Raw genomic sequence first — 19,152 nt, 5'->3', positions numbered from 1 at the left:
CAACACACGAACCACAAACCCACACCCGACCTATTATAAAGTACTTCTTTGTCTGCATACTATTATGCCTAGTCTCATATTGTTACTGAGTTTACCTGAAGCGATATTTATAAAAATGTATATATATCACAGAAACTACAAGTAGCTTGCATATATTCTTATCTTAGCTATGGAAGGAGGCTCCAGTGAGGCAAACTATCCAAAAATCTCGCGCAGAGACCCCTCGTGTAGCTTCGCGCAAATTTCATAACCAAACCAAAAATATCTTTGCTCCTACATTTATCATTTGTAGACCTTGTGCTATTTCATTCCAAAAACCTGGGTTAATGATCTGTGATACGCTCATATGCGCATGCTCTAAAAGTTATTAAAAGATAAACAAAACGATGCCCCAAGAAGCTTTTTCAGTGTTTACATTCAGATTAACATATAAAATTAATGTCTTTATACTGATTCTGAGCCCAAATGTGGTAAGAATTATTGTTATTTTTTGTTCCTGTATTCATTACTCTGCTTCCCCCTCCCCCCGGCCTAGGCAGGCTGAGACCAGATCTGATTGTTCTATTGTTTCGTGATCCTGTTGTAGATTTACTCTCGTAGATTATTCGCAAACCAGTTTAAACTTTTTAAAATATATTGAAAAAAGAAACTGGTGTAACAAAACCAACGATTTAATAGCGTAAATATTTTGTATAAGTATTCCTCGAGAAAAAACTCAAGATTTTAAAAGGTTGACGGTTAACCAAAAATTAAGAATAACTTGAACTCATTTCCACTTTGAACTTTATGACAACACGAGGTGGATAACCTGCACTGTAGTGTGTTTGTTACGAAACACCTACATGTGATAGGTGTTGCACACTTCTCACTGTATCTTACACTTTAAGTTATTAAATGAAGTTTGTCTTTGCACTTATTTCTAAAATTAGTGAGTCATTTGGTCAATTACCCCGACCAATTAAAATGAAACTAGTAGAAATCAGTCTGAACCAATTAAATGTAGTAAATCTAATACCGTCAAACATAAAGCAATGTATAACATGCAGGTATGGTACTGACGTGTACGTAGATATGTGAAACTAATTAATTAGATGCCTTTAGAAAACAGTGTACATGGTTAAGTTACATTATAATGATCCACCTACAGGCTGAACTCTCATTTGTTGAAATAAAATAAATAACTTTACTGAAAACCGAAAAAAATCAATGTAAATTGGTTTACGTGACAAGTTATACTTAGTTCAAAATGACATTATTGTTTAATTAGATAAAAATGAGTCTACGCGTCCGGTTACACAGACTTTAACTTGATATCTGTTCGTTTATAAATCGGTTTGTTTATAAATCAAGACTTTTCCATAATTTGTGTAGCAGCTATAAAACAGTTCTATAAAGTGCATGGCATTTTGATTCCATGAAATTAAAAACAAAATCGTTTACGAGTCCGAGGTCGTGGGTGAAGCCGAAACTGGTGAGCCTTGGACTGTGGGGGCCATTCTTTATAATCATCAACTCACCAAGGTTTTTATTTTTTGAATTATTGAACTTAATTATAGTTCTTATTTATTGTAGCATTTAGAGTTCCAATCAGTAACTGATAAGATTGTATCCTGCACGACAAGTAATTTTAATTCTAATAACACAATCGAGTAACTCACAAGATTGTATCCTGCACGTCAGGTATTTTTAATTCTAATAACACATCGAATAACTCACAAGATTGTATCCTGCACGACAGGTATTTTTAATTATAATAACACACGTATAAAATTAAAACAAAATAGTGTAAAATGATATGTCACATCTGCTGTACTTGTTGAGTAAAAATGTGAAATAAATAACTGAGAAATTGACGGGTCCCAACACTGCGATAGAAGGTAACGTAATTTTACAATATCCCTAAATATAGATTATTAGTTTATTCAGCATGGCAGGGGAGGTAATTGGGTAAAAAACTATTAAGTTTCAATGTAATTTATCTAATACGTTCTTAAGAACGCGCTGTCTGTTACAGCTCGGAAAGTTATCAAATAAGTTAGAGAGATTTCATGTTTTCTGGAAGGTTTGTTTGCTTTTGAATTTCGCGCAAAGCTACACGAGGGCTATCTGCTCTAGCCGTCCCTAATCTAACAGTGTAAGACTAGAGGGAAGCCAGCTAGTCATCACCACCCTCCGCTAACTATTGGGCTACTCTTTTACCAACGAATAGTGGAATTGACCGTCACATTATAACGCTCTTACGGCTGAAAGCGCGAGCATGTTTGGTGTGATGGGGATTCGAACCCGCTACTCTCGGGTAACGAGTCGAGTGCCTTAACCACCTGACAATGCCGGGCTTTCCTGGAAGGATGTAAGGTCATTTGTAACTTGTTGATATCATCCATGTAATAAAACATCGGGGCCGACATGGCTTGGTGGTTGGGGCACTTAACTTCCAATATGAGGATCGCGGGTTGGAATCCCCATCACACCAAACGGGATTGCTCTGTGAGCATAGGGGCGTTATTATGTTATGATCAATCCCACTAATACAGGGTGTTCGGAAAGTCACTGTGCACTTATATATTTATTAACAGACATGTTTCAATATAGAATACAGGAAGTAAATATGAATGACAATTATAAACAATGTTGCAAGTGGCCCCCGTTGGCATCAATACAGGCCTGGAGCCTTCTTATTTTGTTTCTAAACACCGCTATCAGTTGCTGGTTTGAAATAGACTGAATAAAATATGATTATAAAACTGCACAGTGACTTTCCGAACACCCTGTATAAGTAAAAGAGTTGGCGGTGGGTGGTGATGACTAGTTACCTTCCCTCTAGTCTTACACTGCTCCATTAGGGACGGCTAGCGCAGATAGCCCTCGTGTAGCTTTGCGCAAAATTCAAACCAAATTAAAAGATATGTCTGTGCTACGTGTATTACACTTTGTATAACAATGTTTTACTGTTGAAATATTTTTGCTCTACTGAGTATAATGTTGTATATTTTGCAGCAGTTAGGAAGGTGAAGTTGGAGTAGGTGTGGGTCATCCAAACACTCCAAAGTTACACCCATGAGCCTTAGTAAAATCCTTGACCTTAATATAAGGACACAACTCACATCATGATACGGAAAAATAACAACTAAATATTCAAGTATCATGACTCTTGATATTGAGAAAGCTTTAGGTCTCCACCCGTGTGCTGGATGCTGTCCATTTAATTTCAGATTATTTTCCAGGAGAGATGACGCTTCAACATAAAAGATGACAAAGATTTAAACGCTGCCAAGTAAACATCCTTCACACAATTTTGTTTTGTTAATATAATTAGCAACATGATGTAACAGAGCTTTTCTAGGCATGATTAATTCAAAGTTCTGGGTCTGTTACTCTTTGATTGTGTCTGTCATTTTTGTTTGTCTTCAGAATTTCCACGTAAATTTTGGTTGTTTTGAATTAAACACAAAGTTACACAATGGGCTATCTGTGCTCTGCCCACTACGGGTATCGAAATCCGGTGTCTAGTGGTGCGAGTCTGCAGAGATACCACTGTGTCACTAGGGAGCACTAGCCAACAGTACTCACTCACAACCCTTTGGCTTCTGTTCGTTGACCGAGTAGGAACATTTGACAGTCGTACTTATAACTTCTTCACAGCCTAATAGCGTAGGAACGCATTTTTGCAGCCACGAGACGCGAACCATATACCCCCTTGTTTACAGTCCGCGTCTCCCTAACCCTAAACAACAACAGTCCATGCTTGTTACGAAATTATTCTAAAATCAACCCACAGATACAATTACGAAACATACGACGTTGTCTTAGGCCGTCTCTGAATGAATTTTAAGTTGAATGTCATGTATGCGCAATGGTTTTAAAAAATTAAAAACAAACAGTTTTTAAAATTTCATCGAAAAAAAAAAAGAAACATGTCATTTGTAGTTCCAGTCTCAGTCCTCGCTTCTACTCTTAGAACACATCCAGGTTGAAGGGGTATGACTGATACCCCTTTATCTTTCCTTGGAATAGAGAAGATACTTGTCCAATTTCCATGAAACACATAGCAAATAGTATCTAGTTTCGGCTTTATGATAAGATTTCATTAGCTACTTAGTTTTATTCAGCCAAAGGTTAAGGACCGAAAACACCGCTAGCAGTAAAGATACCCAAATGATGGCTTAATTCGTGAGGGTCATGAAAGTTTTTGTCCTTTTTTGCCTGTTACTCATAATTAACAATACTTGTTATTAATTATGATTACTGTTAAAGAATTTTAGTAGCTCTTCTGGTAAAATTATGGTATCATATTTTTAAAAAAATTCCCCCTAGTGGTTTAATATAGTATTAGTTTGTTTGTTTGTTTTTGAATTTCGCACAAAGCTACTCGAGGGCTATCTGTGCTAGCCGTCCCTAATTTAGTAGTGTAAGACTAGAGGTAAGACTGCTAGTCATCACCACCCACCGCCAACTCTTGGGCTACTCTTTTACCATCGAATAGTGGGATTGACCGTCACATTATAACGCCCCAACGGCTGACAGGGCGAGCATGTTTAGTGCGACGGGGATGCGAACCCGCGACCCTCAGATTACGAGTCGCACGCCTTAACACGCTTGGCCATGCCAGGCCGTATGGTATTAGAGGTTACTGAGTTTATGATGCTACATGCAGTTTAATAAATGACAGCAAACATCATTATTTTTAGTTTTCGTGTGCTTTGATATAGTATTTAATGAAGATGTTGAAGTGTTTAGGTTATTTTAAATTTCATACACCAGTCAGACGACTTTCGTTGTTATTTTATATCATTAAAATATGTTTTTCAATAAACTCTTTCTTGTTTTATTTTGAGTATGACTTGACATCAAGCATGGACATGTAGTTAGGATGTTCTTACAGAAGTTGAATGTAGTTTTTCCTGTTCTTTTAAAAAAACAGCTTTGGCCACTCATCTGCATGTGTTTAAAATATCTTATTAGCTCTTTAGTGCTATCAAAGATATTTGGTACTCGCCGTAATAACACCGATTGAGGAGTTATAACCATTCCTCACGATACCAAACTCTTAAATATTAAAGTTGTCATAGCTTATTTAAGTATAAAAACAAACCTACAAGGTCCTCATTCAGCTTCATAATTGAGTTCGAGCCATTTATTGTATGGAAATTGCACTACAGATATAAAAAAAAAACAACCAAATACATGTTAATGGCAAATTCAATCGTTTGGTCTTAAAGCATTGCGGAAAAATGTTCCCACGATATGAGATTCTGTAATATTGAAAAGTTTACCAATGCCATGTGGCTAAGTAGATGGCACGTGGCTAAGTTCATGGCACACTGAAGTTCTTGGACGTAGTAACAGCTGAATTAATCACTTATTTGAAATTCACTCAGAAGGAAAATCACAAAAGGAAAACTGGATGGTAATTCAGTAGACTATATTTGTAGCTCTCGTAGCATGGGGCTGTACAGAATGTTGATTAAGTATGTCATGCTTATAAATCTCTTTGAAAAATCTGAAAAAACATTAATTTTTAATGCAATTTATGCTGTCATGGTAACTTATATATCAAGCTGATGAGCTTTAAAAACATACATGTATAAAGAGCAATACTTTTAGAGGTCCAAATATTACACAATTGAATATTTAGTCATTTTACTTCTTGTATTCACCAAACATACTCGCCCTTTTAGCCGTGGGACGGTCAATCCCACTGTTTGTTGGTAAATGAGAAGTCCAAGCGTTGGCGGTGGGTGGTGATGACTAGCTGCCTTCCCACTAGTCTTACACTGCTAAATTAGGGACGGTTAGCGCAGATAGCCCTCGTGTGGTTTTGCGTGAAATTCAAAACAAACCAAACTTTTTTGTATTAGACAAAGACCATGCAGTAATTTTAAACTGAAACAGCTTTAGAGTAAGATGTAAGAAGTGCTAAGCACTTCCCCATTTGAAAGTACATCACTGTAGATCAAACTTACAATGATAAATTGTGGGAAAATAATTATCTTAAATTCTTTAAACTTGTAGGTGTCCTTGCTCTCACACCAATTAAACATCGTAAGTGTCAGTGTGCAAATTTAGTTGGAGATATAATATTAATAACATGCATGAGGAACAAACGTGTGTTGTTTTTTATTGTCTTTAAAAATCCCAGATATCCACACAAGAACTCATCAACGTCACCATGAAAGACGACGATAAGCCCAGATTATTGGTGGATCGACCCGTGTTGACCATGGCAGACTACCAACTTAGTGGTGTGGACGACTCTACCTTAGGTCTTGACGACATCGACGAAGTCTCTGGCGCTTACATGGAAAGATTAAAACGATGCTTTCATGGCAACTGTCGTCGTCATTGCTCTCTTGTCAAAATTGGGAAGTCGGTGATGTCGTTATTTCCCATGATAAACTGGTTACGTAACTACAACATAAAACGAGACCTTGTCTATGATATTGTGTCAGGTTGTACTTGTGCAGTTCTTCATGTACCCCAGGGTGAGTACCAAACATTAACAGTTGATTGGTTGTTTATTTGGAATTAAGCACAAAACTGGACAGTAGGGTCTCTGTGTTCTGTCCATCACGAGTATCGAAACCTGGTTTCTAGCAGTGTGAGTCCACAGACCTACAACTGTGTCACTGGGGGTGCAAAATGTACTGAGAATGTAACAGTATTGAAATATTAAAATTTTATTTCAACTTTTTGTGTTTATAGTTACACAATAAACATCAATTTCTTTAATGTAAGCTTTCTCCCTTTAATGGCTCAGCAATAAGTCTTTAGGCTTGCAACGATAAAATTCGGGTTTCGATTCCCGTGATGGCCAGAATATATAGACCCTACTGTCCAGTTTTGTGCTTATGTACAACCGACGAAAGCTACTTACCTTTAATCTCAAATCATTATTAGCATTATTTAATAATGTGGTTTACTATTACTATTATTATTTCATTTGCGGAGCTATTTTTAAGACTGTATTTCTTAATTTTTTATGCTACAAAAAACTCTTATTGTCATTATTGTTTTGGCTAATATTATTAAATTTTGATAAGAGGCAAGTTAACTAACATAATACTTTTAAGTGTATTTTCAGAAACTTTATAAATTTGTAACTTCTTCCATTTAGGGATGGCCTTTGCCCTGTTAGCCGCCGTCCTGCCTGTGTATGGATTATATACGTCCTTCTTCCCTGTTTTGTTGTACAGTTTTATGGGAACGTCTATGCAATTGTCTGTTGGTAAGTGTTTCAAGATAATGCTGACACAAAAAAAGAATTTTCCTTTATTTAAGAGTTGTATTTTTTTCAGAGCACCATATCCTGGTTATACATTTTAGGAGGGAGATAATAAAAGGGATTTTTCTCCATTATATACCATGATGATTTTTTTATAAACGACTCTATATTAGTGTCTCCTAATCCATTGGTTACGTCCAACAATTAGATCGCCAAAATGTGTAAATGAATCACAAACAAACTTTGCAAATAGGTAATAGTTTGTTTATTAATTTAGTACATATTTAGTAGGCCAGCTGTATTGAGTGAATTATAACAGACCATCAATGTTTACAAACGAGTCCCGAGCCAAAAGACGTTGAGAATCACATTTGCTTAGTTGGCTAAATGTATTGACTGGATTGCAACTGGTTATCAGTATTTACAAATGAGTCCCTAGCCAAAAGGCGTTGAGAATAACATTTATTTAGTTGAACTGATGTATTTACTGGGTTGCAACGGGCCATCAGTTTATACAAATTGGTCTTCAGCCAAAAGGTATTTAGAATCACATTCATTTAATAGGCCAGATTTATTGACTTAATTGCAACTGCCAATCAGTGTTTACAAATGGGTCTTGAGCAAAAGATATTTATAGTCACATTTATGTACTGGGCCAGATGTACTGACTAGGTGGCAATTGGCCATCAGTATTTACAAATGAGTTCTAACCCAAGAAACTTTAAGAATCAGCTCTAAATATCTCTTAGTGGTTGATAGTTGAATACAAAACAACAACAAGAAACAAAAAAGGATTAGAATCATGCATTGTTAATAATAATTTATTCTAAAAGAATTTTATAATTACAAAATTGAGTAAGTTCTCTTACTCTTCAAACTGAACTTTAACTTTAACTTATTTTAGTCCCCCAGTGGCTCAGCAGCATGTCTGAGGGTTTAAAATACTGAAGTTTAGGTTTCGATGTCAGTGGTAGGCATAGCACAAATGGTCTATTGAGTAGCTTTCTGTTTTACAACAAATCAACAAACTATTCATTTGAATCTCTATATACGAAGCACAAAACTGTATGTTTTTGTCTGTTTGTCTGTCCATTATATAACAACTTCTAGTTGTTCAGCCAGTCTAAAAAAGTTTAATAGTTTGAAACAATGGATTTACAACTCCTTCTTCTCATTATTGTTGTTATTGGACATCTTTTATCTTTGATACAAGTTAACGCTAGCTACAATCATAGATGGCGTAACGTCCTAAATAATCTTGATTAATTTACATTGTGTTATACCATGGCGTACACTAACTTCCAAAATGTTCCACCTTGCGAAGTGTTCATATTTTGTTGCCGTCTGACTTTTGAATTATGAAGTTTTCAAATGGGAATTTATATTTTGAATTTACTTAAACTACTACAAACTTATAAAGCTAAAAAACGCTGATATTATATCATTAGAGTTTTAAATTAATACAAGTTAACAAAATGTTTACATGATCTTACACCAAAGTGTGATATTATTAATAGGGGTGAATACATTTGCAATGCATACATATTGAGTTCTTAAAGCAAAGTTTTGGGAAGGTGATAACGAATCTTGTAACGTTATGTTATATATAAATTGCGTAAAAGTTGGAATTTTTGTGTTGTCATAGCATCCACCTCGACATTTTTTGTTGCGGCATAACAACTCATAAAATGGTTCTAGATTTTTTGTTGTTTGCTTGTTTTTCTCCTGACCGATTAGAGCAAATTTATCTATGAGACCTTAGACGTGATCAAATACCTCAATCTAATGAGTTTGACCTCTTTCACCCAAAATTGTGGTTAGTCCTCAAATTAGTTTCCTGATGAGTATTAAAATTAAATCAGGTATATGCGTGACTCACGCTTGGTATTGCTGATTGACAGAAACATAGCTACTAAACAGGAGGAAAATTGTCTCGTGGAGTAATCCACTCTAATTATGTCTAAAACAAATTTTCAAGTGCCACGGCTATTGAGGATTCCCTCTTGTTTTAGGTTCATAATCCGTACAAAGGAAGGATACTTCAGTTTGTATTTTATAAATCCATTTTTTTATTTACCTACTTAAAAGTTTTTCAGGAATGAAAACATTTGTATTGCTTATATTTTGAATAATTAAAAGTTGAACATGTAATTGACTAAAGGATTTTGGTTGTTGGATAGTTTTGAAAACGGAGAAAAATGTTACCTTGTTGGTTTCATAAAAATATGATAATAATTTTAAACTATCCTATCAGATTTGCCCCCCGCTAGTACAGCGGTATGTTTCCGGAGTTACAACGCTAAAATCAGGGGTTCGATTCCCCTCGGTGGGCTGAGCAGATAGTCCTATGTGGCTTTGCTATAAGAAAAACAAACAAAACACACCTATCAGATTTTGTAGGTGTCGCAAAATTTCGTCACTTATGGAATATATTTGACGATGCTCATCGTAGATCATATTTAGAATTAAAACACCCCATGCTGCTTAAATCTGATACTTTTGGTTAATGCGTGTTTATGATACTTCTGATACTTAGGGACCTATGCTGTCCTGTCTTTGATGACCTCTTCTGTTGTTGGACGTCTTGCTACTACAGTCCCGAAAGGAGTTGACACTGCAACTAGTAATTTAACCAACTTAACGGAAGCTGTAAATCTTACAGACGCGTCTGATGTCCAGACTACTCCAGTTACTGTCATAACAGCGATAGAGGTCGCTGTAGCGATAACTTTTCTAAGTGGAATAATTCAGGTAATGAAATCATATCCAGTAAAAAGCGTTTCGGATTTCTAATCTAAAATAAAACTGTTTGGTAGGTAGCTATTTTGCGAAGAGTAGACTTATTTAAAATTAATACATGTCTAAGCGTATATTTACTTATAAGATAAACACTGATGAATGTTACTTTCATCAGTTGGTTTAAATATGAATATATTATAATTATTACCATGGACCAGAACATATATAACACTATTTGAAGTAGTTGATTCGTCTTGAAAAATAACAAAATGACCATTATTGTTTACAGATACACACGTGAAATAACGTAAAAAGTTCCCTCAATAAATAAAATATGTTGATGTAGACAAAAACAAGATAGTAAGGAAATCTAAACAAAATAACATAACAAAAAAACCTTCAAACAGCTCTAACAGTGCAATTTGAGAGAAACCTAACAACTGAAATAAATTACCAGATTACGTGTTACTATTGTTTAGCTGAGGAATCTAATAATTGAGTGGAAACCAGTTTAGAAATGAAACCTAGGAGAAATGACAAACATGTTGTAATGACACACCAGTACATAGTTTTTATAGTAGTGTATATTTAATCATCTCATAAACATATGTGTTTGTACGTGTACCAATGGGAAATAATGGAATAGTTGATATTTTTGTAACATAAATTGTTTATTAGGTTAATAATAACTGACATGTTTTATACACACCAAGCACATTCGGTTTCTTAGCACTTTTGGTCACATGTCAGCACGACTTAGAAACAGTCATTGTTGCTTTACAGATGAAGTAATATTCCTGCATCGAACATAACTATAAGAGAAGTTAGTGAAGTTATAAATCACACGCCTAGCTGCACCAGACACTATGTAGGTCATGTATTGAAAGTATTTTTGTTTAAATGTATTTATGAAATACTAAATAAACGACTTTTATTTTTTCAGACACTGATGGGCGTACTAAGATTGGGAAAGGTGGGTGTGCTAATGTCTCCACCACTGGCCAGTGGCTTTACAACAGGGGCAGCTGTTCATGTCACGACCAGTCAGATCCAATATGTTCTCAGTCTCAAACTGCCCCGATTCAGTGGTCCTCTAAACATAATCTACGTAAGTATTGGTAAGAAGGATAGTAATATGAACAAACTCTATACTTTTAAAGCTCATATATATTGTGAAAAATAATAACATAACGTGTTTGGGTAAGACTTACAATCTGTTTTGTGGGGTAAACTTTTCCTATGTTAAAACATAATAATGAACTGAATATCAGATACAAACTGATATATTGGGCTTTTATATGGACTCAGGGTCGAAGCCATATTTTTGTTTCACAGGAAGTAAGTTGCCAGTTTGAGAACATTCATGACGTTAAATAATCTAAATTGTATTCTATACAAATGGTACGTTTTTTTACACTGAAGTAGATGTAAGAATACCAGTCGTTCAAAAACATCAGTAATTAGATGTTATTTTATTTTGTTGGTTCACTTATTTTGTTGAATTTCACGCAAAACTACTGGAAAGATACCTGCACTATCCATTCCTGATTTTGAAATGATATACTGGATCGAAGGCAGCTTGTTAATATCACTCACCGCCAACTCTTGGGTCACTCTTACCAACGAATAGTGGTATTGACCGTCACATTATAACACCCCCACGGCTGAAGGGGCGAGCATGTTTAGTGCGACCGGGATTAGAACCCTAAACCCTCGGATTACGAGTGCAACATCTTAACCACCTGGCCATGCCGGGCTCATTGATATACGAAAATAACACATTTTAAAACATCAGTCATACTAATAAGGACATGCTATTCTGGATGACAAGATGAAAGTATCTCTGTTAATGAGCACAGTCTCATATTCCCTGTCTCATTGTGGGACAGTTTGATTATTTGAAATTGAGCACAAAGCTACACAATGGGCTATCTGTGCTCTGCCACCACGGCTATCGAAACCCGGTTTCTAGCGGTGTGAGTCTGCAGACATGCCGCTGCATCACTGAGAGAGTCTGTCGGACAGTCTTCAGATTTACTGTGCTAGAATCAAGGGTTTGATTCCCCTCGATGGACACAGCATATAGCTCGATGTGGCTATGCTGTAAGAAAGGATACGTATACTATTGTTTTCCCAATGCGTCAACGGTACGTTTAGGAACTTACATCACGAAAATCCGTGATTCGATTCCATGTGATGGACCATGCGCATTTATTATTTTGTGTAGGTTTGCCCTAAAATATGCGAACATATGCGCTCGACTAGTAATCTGAGGGTCGCGAGTTCGAATTCCTGTCACACCAAAGATATTCGCCCTTTCAGCTGTGGGGGCATTATAAGTGACGCTCAATCCCCTATTCTTTGATAAAAGAGTAGCCCAAGAGTTGACGGTGGGTGGTGGTGACTAGTTACCTTCCATCTCGTCTTACACCGCTAGATTAGGAACAGCTAGCGCAGATAGCCCTCGTGTAGCTTTTCGAAATTCTGAAAAAAAAACGAACAAAACATCTACTTGTCGCCTTAACCGTACGTTTGCGTAACTTATTTACTAAAATAATAGTAGCGTCTTTTATCAAAGAATTTCCGTGATTTGTAGTAACAAAACAGAAATATAAATACCTAGGCTTTACAACTTCTTTCGTACCGTTGATGTCCTGCATGATGACCCTCTGGACATTTACTGTACCGTTTAACGAAATCTTCACTTGATATACTGTAGATATTGTGCAATGCACTGTACCAGACCTATCTTTCTTTTTCGGTGGGCTGAGCAGATAGCCCGATGTGGCTTTGCTATAAGAAAAAACACACCCAAAGTTCATTCAACCTTATACTATCTCTCTACCCTCCCAATAAACCAGCAGTAAGTCTGCTGTAGGCTTATAATGCTAAAATCAGGCTTCGATACCCGTGGTGAGAACAGCACGGATAGCATCTTGTGTAGCTTTCTGCTAAAAACCAACCAAAAACCGACATCATCTTCTTCAAGCTTTGTTCTAATGTTGTCATAGTTTACTAGCAATCGGTATATAGAAATATGATATTTCTTCACGGTCGAATGACGTAATCAGGTTAACCTGATTATATGCACAACATAACCTTAGCATTTTTCTCAACTGTCAAGTCGTCAACATACCATTACAACTGTAATTTGTAATAATGATAAATCACTTGGTTAAAAAAAAAACCTTCCCGTCATGCTTCAAAAGTGCTGTTGCCGGTAGGATTGTTTGTTTGTTTTGGAATTTTGCGTAAGGCTACACGAGGGCTATCTGTCGAACGCCTTAACCGCCAGGTCATGTCACTGGGATGATGATAAATTACGTGGCCTTTCGCTAAGACTTAAGTAGAGACATACTTTGTCCGTGTGACGCAATATTTTAATGCTTCCATTCGACGTATACCAAAACTGGAACAGTTTTCAAGATTAGGTTTTGGTTTCACTTGTGGAAATCTTACAGACACAACGTTAGTGGATCTAAATCTGTGGATGGAATTATATTGTTTACAAGTTCCGTGAAAAGGTTCGACTGAAATGGTGAATTGTTGGTTCCAGTGATAAATTATTTCCCTTTCGGTATACGTCAGTTGTCGGTATACGTCAGTTGTGAAGTTTCACGTTGGTTTATTCCAACTGGATACACGATGTTTACTTCTTCACCGATACATAACGTCAGTTGTGAAGTTTCACGTTGGTTTATTCCAACTGGATACACGATGTTTACTTCTTCACCGATACATTAGTTCAACCCTGGATAAATGTTTACCCACCGATTTTTCAACCCTTAAAACCCAAAACGCTAAATCTCCGTGACTTGCACTTTTTTACACCATCGTGTCAGCAAAAATGTTCTGTAATATAACTCTCCCAGAAATGATTTATTATAAAGTCATATCGGTATACGAAGTAGCCAGAAGCAAGATTATTAATGATAGAAGTTGTGAATAATCTTTCATTAAGCTATTGAACTGTGATCATAAACATAACTAAGTGTTGAACTCTGCTTTCCTTTAACCTGTTTTTCAGAAAACACACATGTGTATTTATTGATTTGTTGTCGTTTTCTTTTAATGGACAAGTATAAACAAAATCTGTTATTACGTACATTCAACAATATTTACGTTATAATTAAATACGAGCGACACATGTGACACATGTGAAGACAAAGTCAATATTCTTATTTCTAGCAGGCCCGGCATGGTCAAGCGTGTTAAGGCGTGTGACTCATAATCTGAGGGTCGCGGGTTTGCATTCCCGTCTCGCTAAACATGCTCGCCCTTTCAGCCGTGGGGGCGTTATAATGTGACGGTCAATCCCACTATTCGTTGGTAAAAGAGTAGCCCAAGACGGTGGGTGGTGATGACTAACCGCTTTCCCTCTGGTCTTACACTGCTAAATTAGGGACGGCTAGCACAGATAGTCCTTGTGTAGCTTTGTGCGAAATTCAAAACATACAATCATCCATGCATCAAACCAAGGCCCGGGCGTGTCCAGGTGATTAAGGCACTTGACTCGTAATTTGAGGGCCGCGAGTTCGAATCCCCGTCACACCTAACATGCTCGCTCTTTCAGCCGTTGGGGCGTTATAAGTGACGGTCTATTCCACTATATATATATATTTGTTGGTAAAAGAGTAACTTAAGAGTTGGCGGTGGGTGGTGATAACTAGCTGCCTTCCCTCGAGTCTTACAATGCAAAATTAGGAATGGCTAGTGCAGATATACCTCGTATAAATTTGCGCGAAATAAAAAAAACAAAACAAAGAAGTATGAAACCACACTAACGTATTAATACAACCAAAACATTTGTAAAATTAATCCTGTGTTGTCATTTTGTCTTATGACTTGTAGAGATAAAATATCGCAAAAACATTTACAAACAGTAGACTCATATTGCTTCTTGTATGGAAATGTTTTAAATGCATATCTTCCCGTTTCTGCATCTAGGTATATATTTCAATTTTTAAGAACATCCACAAGACGAACATTGTCTCCTTGGTTCTGTCGTTGTGTGTCATCGTTATTTTAGTCTTCTTCAAGGACTTCATCAATGCCAAGTTCCGAGAGAAGTTAAAGATCCCTATACCAATCGATCTTATTGTTGTAGGTTTGATTTTTATTAATGTAGTTCAATGAGATTCGAAATGTTGATTCATTTAAAATTACGTCTTAGCTTCTTACAAAGTTCCTTTTCTTTAACGGATTCTCAAAGTAATAAATAACACTGTTAACATAATTATTATTTTTCAAACCATCGAATCGTGGTGAAGACTGATTCGACGTTAATACAAATAACACTAAGCCCACAACGTTCACGTATCATATAGTCTACTTGTCATAAAGGTTGCATAGAGGAAAACACACCACTAGAAATTTTTCGTATCGTATAATTCGTTACGTTTAATATATTAGGTAAAGCATTTGAATAATAAAGTAAATTACTGTGTTTATTGCTTGTCATAAGTCACAAAATTTATACTTGTACGTTTCCCTATAGGTTGTTCTGGGAACTGTAGTGTCGCATTTCTTGAGCTTGAACTCGAACTACGGCGTTCCAATAATTGGATCAATTCCGACTGGGTAAGTCTTTTAATAATTTTTGAAACGACACCTGGCGAGCATTTTGTGTTAAATGTTTATTTATCTGGTGTACCCTGGTGGGACAGCTATAACTCTACGTAGCTTGCAATGCTAAAATCCGAGGTTCGATTCCTCGCGATGGACACAACATATAGTCCAATGTAGCTTTGCTACATATTTATTTTTTATTACTTCAAATATTAAAAACTTTCTTTTGCTTCAAATAAAAGTATTGCATATCTGGTTGTGTATTATAATATTGTTACGATTAGGATGTAATTTCTGAATTTCACTAAAAAATTATTTATATCATAAATCTTCATATAATTGTTTGAACTACATCTAGATTTTTAATTATTTCTTATTAATCACAAATTTACACGGTGGACTACTTAGGGTACTTTCACCACGGATACTGATATCCGACTTTCAGCGTTATATTTGACTGGTTTGAGTTTCGCAGTTACACGAGGACTATCTGCCTTAACCGTCCCTAATTTAGCAGTGTAAGACTTGAGGGAAGGCAGTTAGCCATCACCACCCACCACCAACGCTTGGGCTACTCTTTTACAAACGAACAGTGGGATTGACCGTCACATTATAAAGTCTCCACATCTGAAATGGCGAGCATGTTTGGTGCGACCGGGATTCGAACCCGCGAACCTCAGATTACGAGTCGAGTGCCCTAACCACCTGGCCCCTTAGCATTATAATCTCTCAGACTAACCAGTGAGCCATTAGTGTGTGTGTTTTCTTATAGCAAAGCCACAAAGGGCTATCTGCTCAGCCCACCGAGGGGAATCGAACCCTGATTTTAGCGTTGTAAATCCGAAGACATACCGCTGTACTAGCGGGGGGCGTGAGCCATTAGAATTAAAGACACGTGTAGTTTTTAATCTTATAAAGTTTTCTGGAATTACAGTGGTGCCCCCCAGAGAGAAAGTGATATATATACGGACTCGCATCGCTAATAACCGGGTTTCAATACCCGTGATAGATAGATCACAGATAGTGCACTTTGTGGTTTTGTACTTAATTCAAAATAAACAAACTTATGCCGGTTAAAGTTCATTCAGTAATGATAAATGGTGAATTTATTGATATGAAACAACCAGTAAGCAATTTTGTCTATTTTTAAATACCTCATAAAAACATCTTGATGTCTGTCGTCAATTTCTTCCAAAACCGTGACAATAGAATAATTAGTTGGAACTTATCGTAGCAAGATACAGCTTCATAGACAGTTAATATTTTTGAATTATATATAATTATATATATGTATAATCTTAGAAACTCGTTTGATGACATTCTTAGGTTTAAAGAATGTATGTTCTTACTTTATATGTATCATGTTTCAGTTATTTTACGTGTCACAAACGTTGAAAACAATAAAACATTAGTAGGACTACAATCACAAGGGTGTGTGCGTGTTTTCTTATAGCAAAGCCACATGGGGCTATCTGCTCTGTCACCGAGGGGAATCGAACCTCTGATGTTAGCGTTGTAAATCCGAAGACTGACCGCTCTCCCAGCGTGGGACATTTGTGTGAGATGGATAGGGATTATTCTGTGATTATATTAAAGAACCCAAGTGCATATATGTATGAAAAAGGTCCAAATGTTAGGCTGTCGGTAACCAATAGGTTCCAACACCGGTCGGTGGTAAATTTATGGATTAGATCCGGGATTCGATTCCTAGTGGTAAACAGGATACAAAGTAAAAACAATTTCTACACGAATGCTACAAATAGCGACACTTCTCTCATATTATATTAATAGAAATATTGAGATATCTACTGGAATTATTTGTTCGTTTGTTTTTATTTCTGTTGTAAACATTTTTTTTTCTGAAATGAATAATAAATTACTTTTTTCGATGTCAAAACTCGTCATAATGATGCAACTGATTGTGAATTATTATATATTCTTCTGGCCAGGTGGTTAAGGCACTCAACTCGTAATCCGAGTGTCGCAGGTTCAATCCTCCTCACACCAAACATACTCGCCCTTTCAGCCGTGGGAATGTTATAATGTGACGGTCAATCCCACTATTCGTTGGTGATAGAGAAGCCTAAGAGTTGGTGGGGGGTGGTAATGATTAGCTGTCTTCCCTCTACTCTTACACTGCTAAATTAGCAGATAGCCCTCGAGTATTTTGCGCGAAATTAAAAAAGAAACAAACAATATCTTCTTTGCTTGACCACGTGTCAAAGAAGTTGCTCTCATAACAATTTTAAGTGGTTCGTGAAAGCCTCACATTATTACAAGAAAAACAATATTCTGAAGAGCAATGAAGGTGTGAGTAAGAAAGTAAAAAAACAATACTTCGAACAATGAGGGTTAAGAAAGTAAAAAAACAACACCTCGAACAATGAGGGTTAAGAAAGTAAAAACACCTCGAACAATGAGGGTTAAGAAAGTAAAAACAACACCTCGAACAATGAGGGTTAAGAAAGTAAAAAAAAAATCTCGAAATCTCATAAAGATTATAAGATATCCAGGATATTTACTGACTTTATAGTACAATACCATTTAATAATCACCATTTAATAATCATTGCTATTTTTCCGATAACAAATTATTAATCATTTCCTTTTCTGTTTTTAGTCTTCCTCCACCTTCCCTTCCATCTGCACGCCTCCTTCCGGAAGTGGCCGGAGATAGCGTCGCCATTGCTCTTGTTGGTTTTGCATCATCTCTTTCCCTTGCTGCTATGTATGCAAAACGCCATAGTTATAAAATAGATGCTAACCAGGTGTGTTGGAGAGTTTAATAACACACTTGATTAGTCAAGTTTGTCGAAGTTTGCAAGACAACAGGAAGTACATTCACTGTAACTAACACAAATGGCCTAGTTAGTCTTAAAAATGTTAAATAGGTCTTTATTTTATAAGGAAACATTTCACTTCTCTTGTTTCTCTTGTTATGTAATGGGAGCTTAACAACCAAATTACATGAATGTAAATCTGTATCACGATGGGTTATTTCAGATTATCGTCTTTCTAAACGTCTTTGTTTTATTTGACAATAACATAAAAATATTCATCATAGTCTAACCTGACCATGCTTCAAAATGGGCCTTTCTGCCCTACTTTAATAGTTACTTATTTATAAGATCAAAACATCATAAGGAAACTTTTATTCTTATTAAGTTTTAACCAGTAAAATCTAAATTATAAAAATTACGATGTCTACGTTAACTGTTGTTTAATTTAGTTATTCAATTATTACACGTTAATTTTTTTAATTGGTAGATTTCTTTTTTCGCTAGGAACTGCTAGCAATCGGAGCAGGAAATATTCTTGGTGGTTTCTTTTCATGTATCCCTTCTGGTGGTGCACTGGCCCGTAGTGCAGTGATGGACAGTATCGGTGCAAGAACTCAGGTATAATAAACCGACGATTTTATTTTAATCAAACACATGCTAGTATTTTCTCCACGAGAGAGCGCTAATCACTGACACGTATATTATATATTTTTTTCCGACAGATGCCGCTAATCACTGCCGTGATGCGTATCTAATAGGTTATTGACGTATTGAAGTTCATACAGACTATTATTTTAGAAAGGATATTATAAGTTTGTTTTCCGCCAGAGGGCGCTATTCACTG

At 36.2% G+C, this 19,152-nt stretch overlaps 1 protein-coding gene across 4 annotated transcripts in view; it reads left to right on the top strand.

The window, feature by feature from the left end:
* The window catches only part of LOC143237386 (prestin-like), a 55,952-nt gene that overhangs the window by 14,300 nt on the left and 22,500 nt on the right, over window positions 1–19,152 (top strand). For 3 of the 4 annotated variants that reach the window (XM_076476591.1, XM_076476592.1, XM_076476594.1), the window contains exons 2-9: window positions 6,140–6,482; window positions 7,115–7,225; window positions 9,759–9,973; window positions 10,905–11,069; window positions 14,909–15,064; window positions 15,459–15,541; window positions 18,149–18,296; window positions 18,813–18,926. In XM_076476591.1, coding sequence (XP_076332706.1) covers window positions 6,140–6,482; window positions 7,115–7,225; window positions 9,759–9,973; window positions 10,905–11,069; window positions 14,909–15,064; window positions 15,459–15,541; window positions 18,149–18,296; window positions 18,813–18,926 — 1,335 coding nt within the window. The remainder of the gene's footprint in view (window positions 1–6,139; window positions 6,483–7,114; window positions 7,226–9,758; window positions 9,974–10,904; window positions 11,070–14,908; window positions 15,065–15,458; window positions 15,542–18,148; window positions 18,297–18,812; window positions 18,927–19,152) is intronic. The other variant, XM_076476593.1, reaches the window with a different exon arrangement.

Source organism: Tachypleus tridentatus, chromosome 13 (genome assembly GCF_004210375.1).
Source record: "Tachypleus tridentatus isolate NWPU-2018 chromosome 13, ASM421037v1, whole genome shotgun sequence".
Classification (NCBI taxonomy): Eukaryota; Metazoa; Arthropoda; class Merostomata; order Xiphosura; family Limulidae; genus Tachypleus; species Tachypleus tridentatus.
Note: the sequence above shows the minus strand (reverse complement) of the source record. Positions and strands in the feature narration are given on the sequence as shown.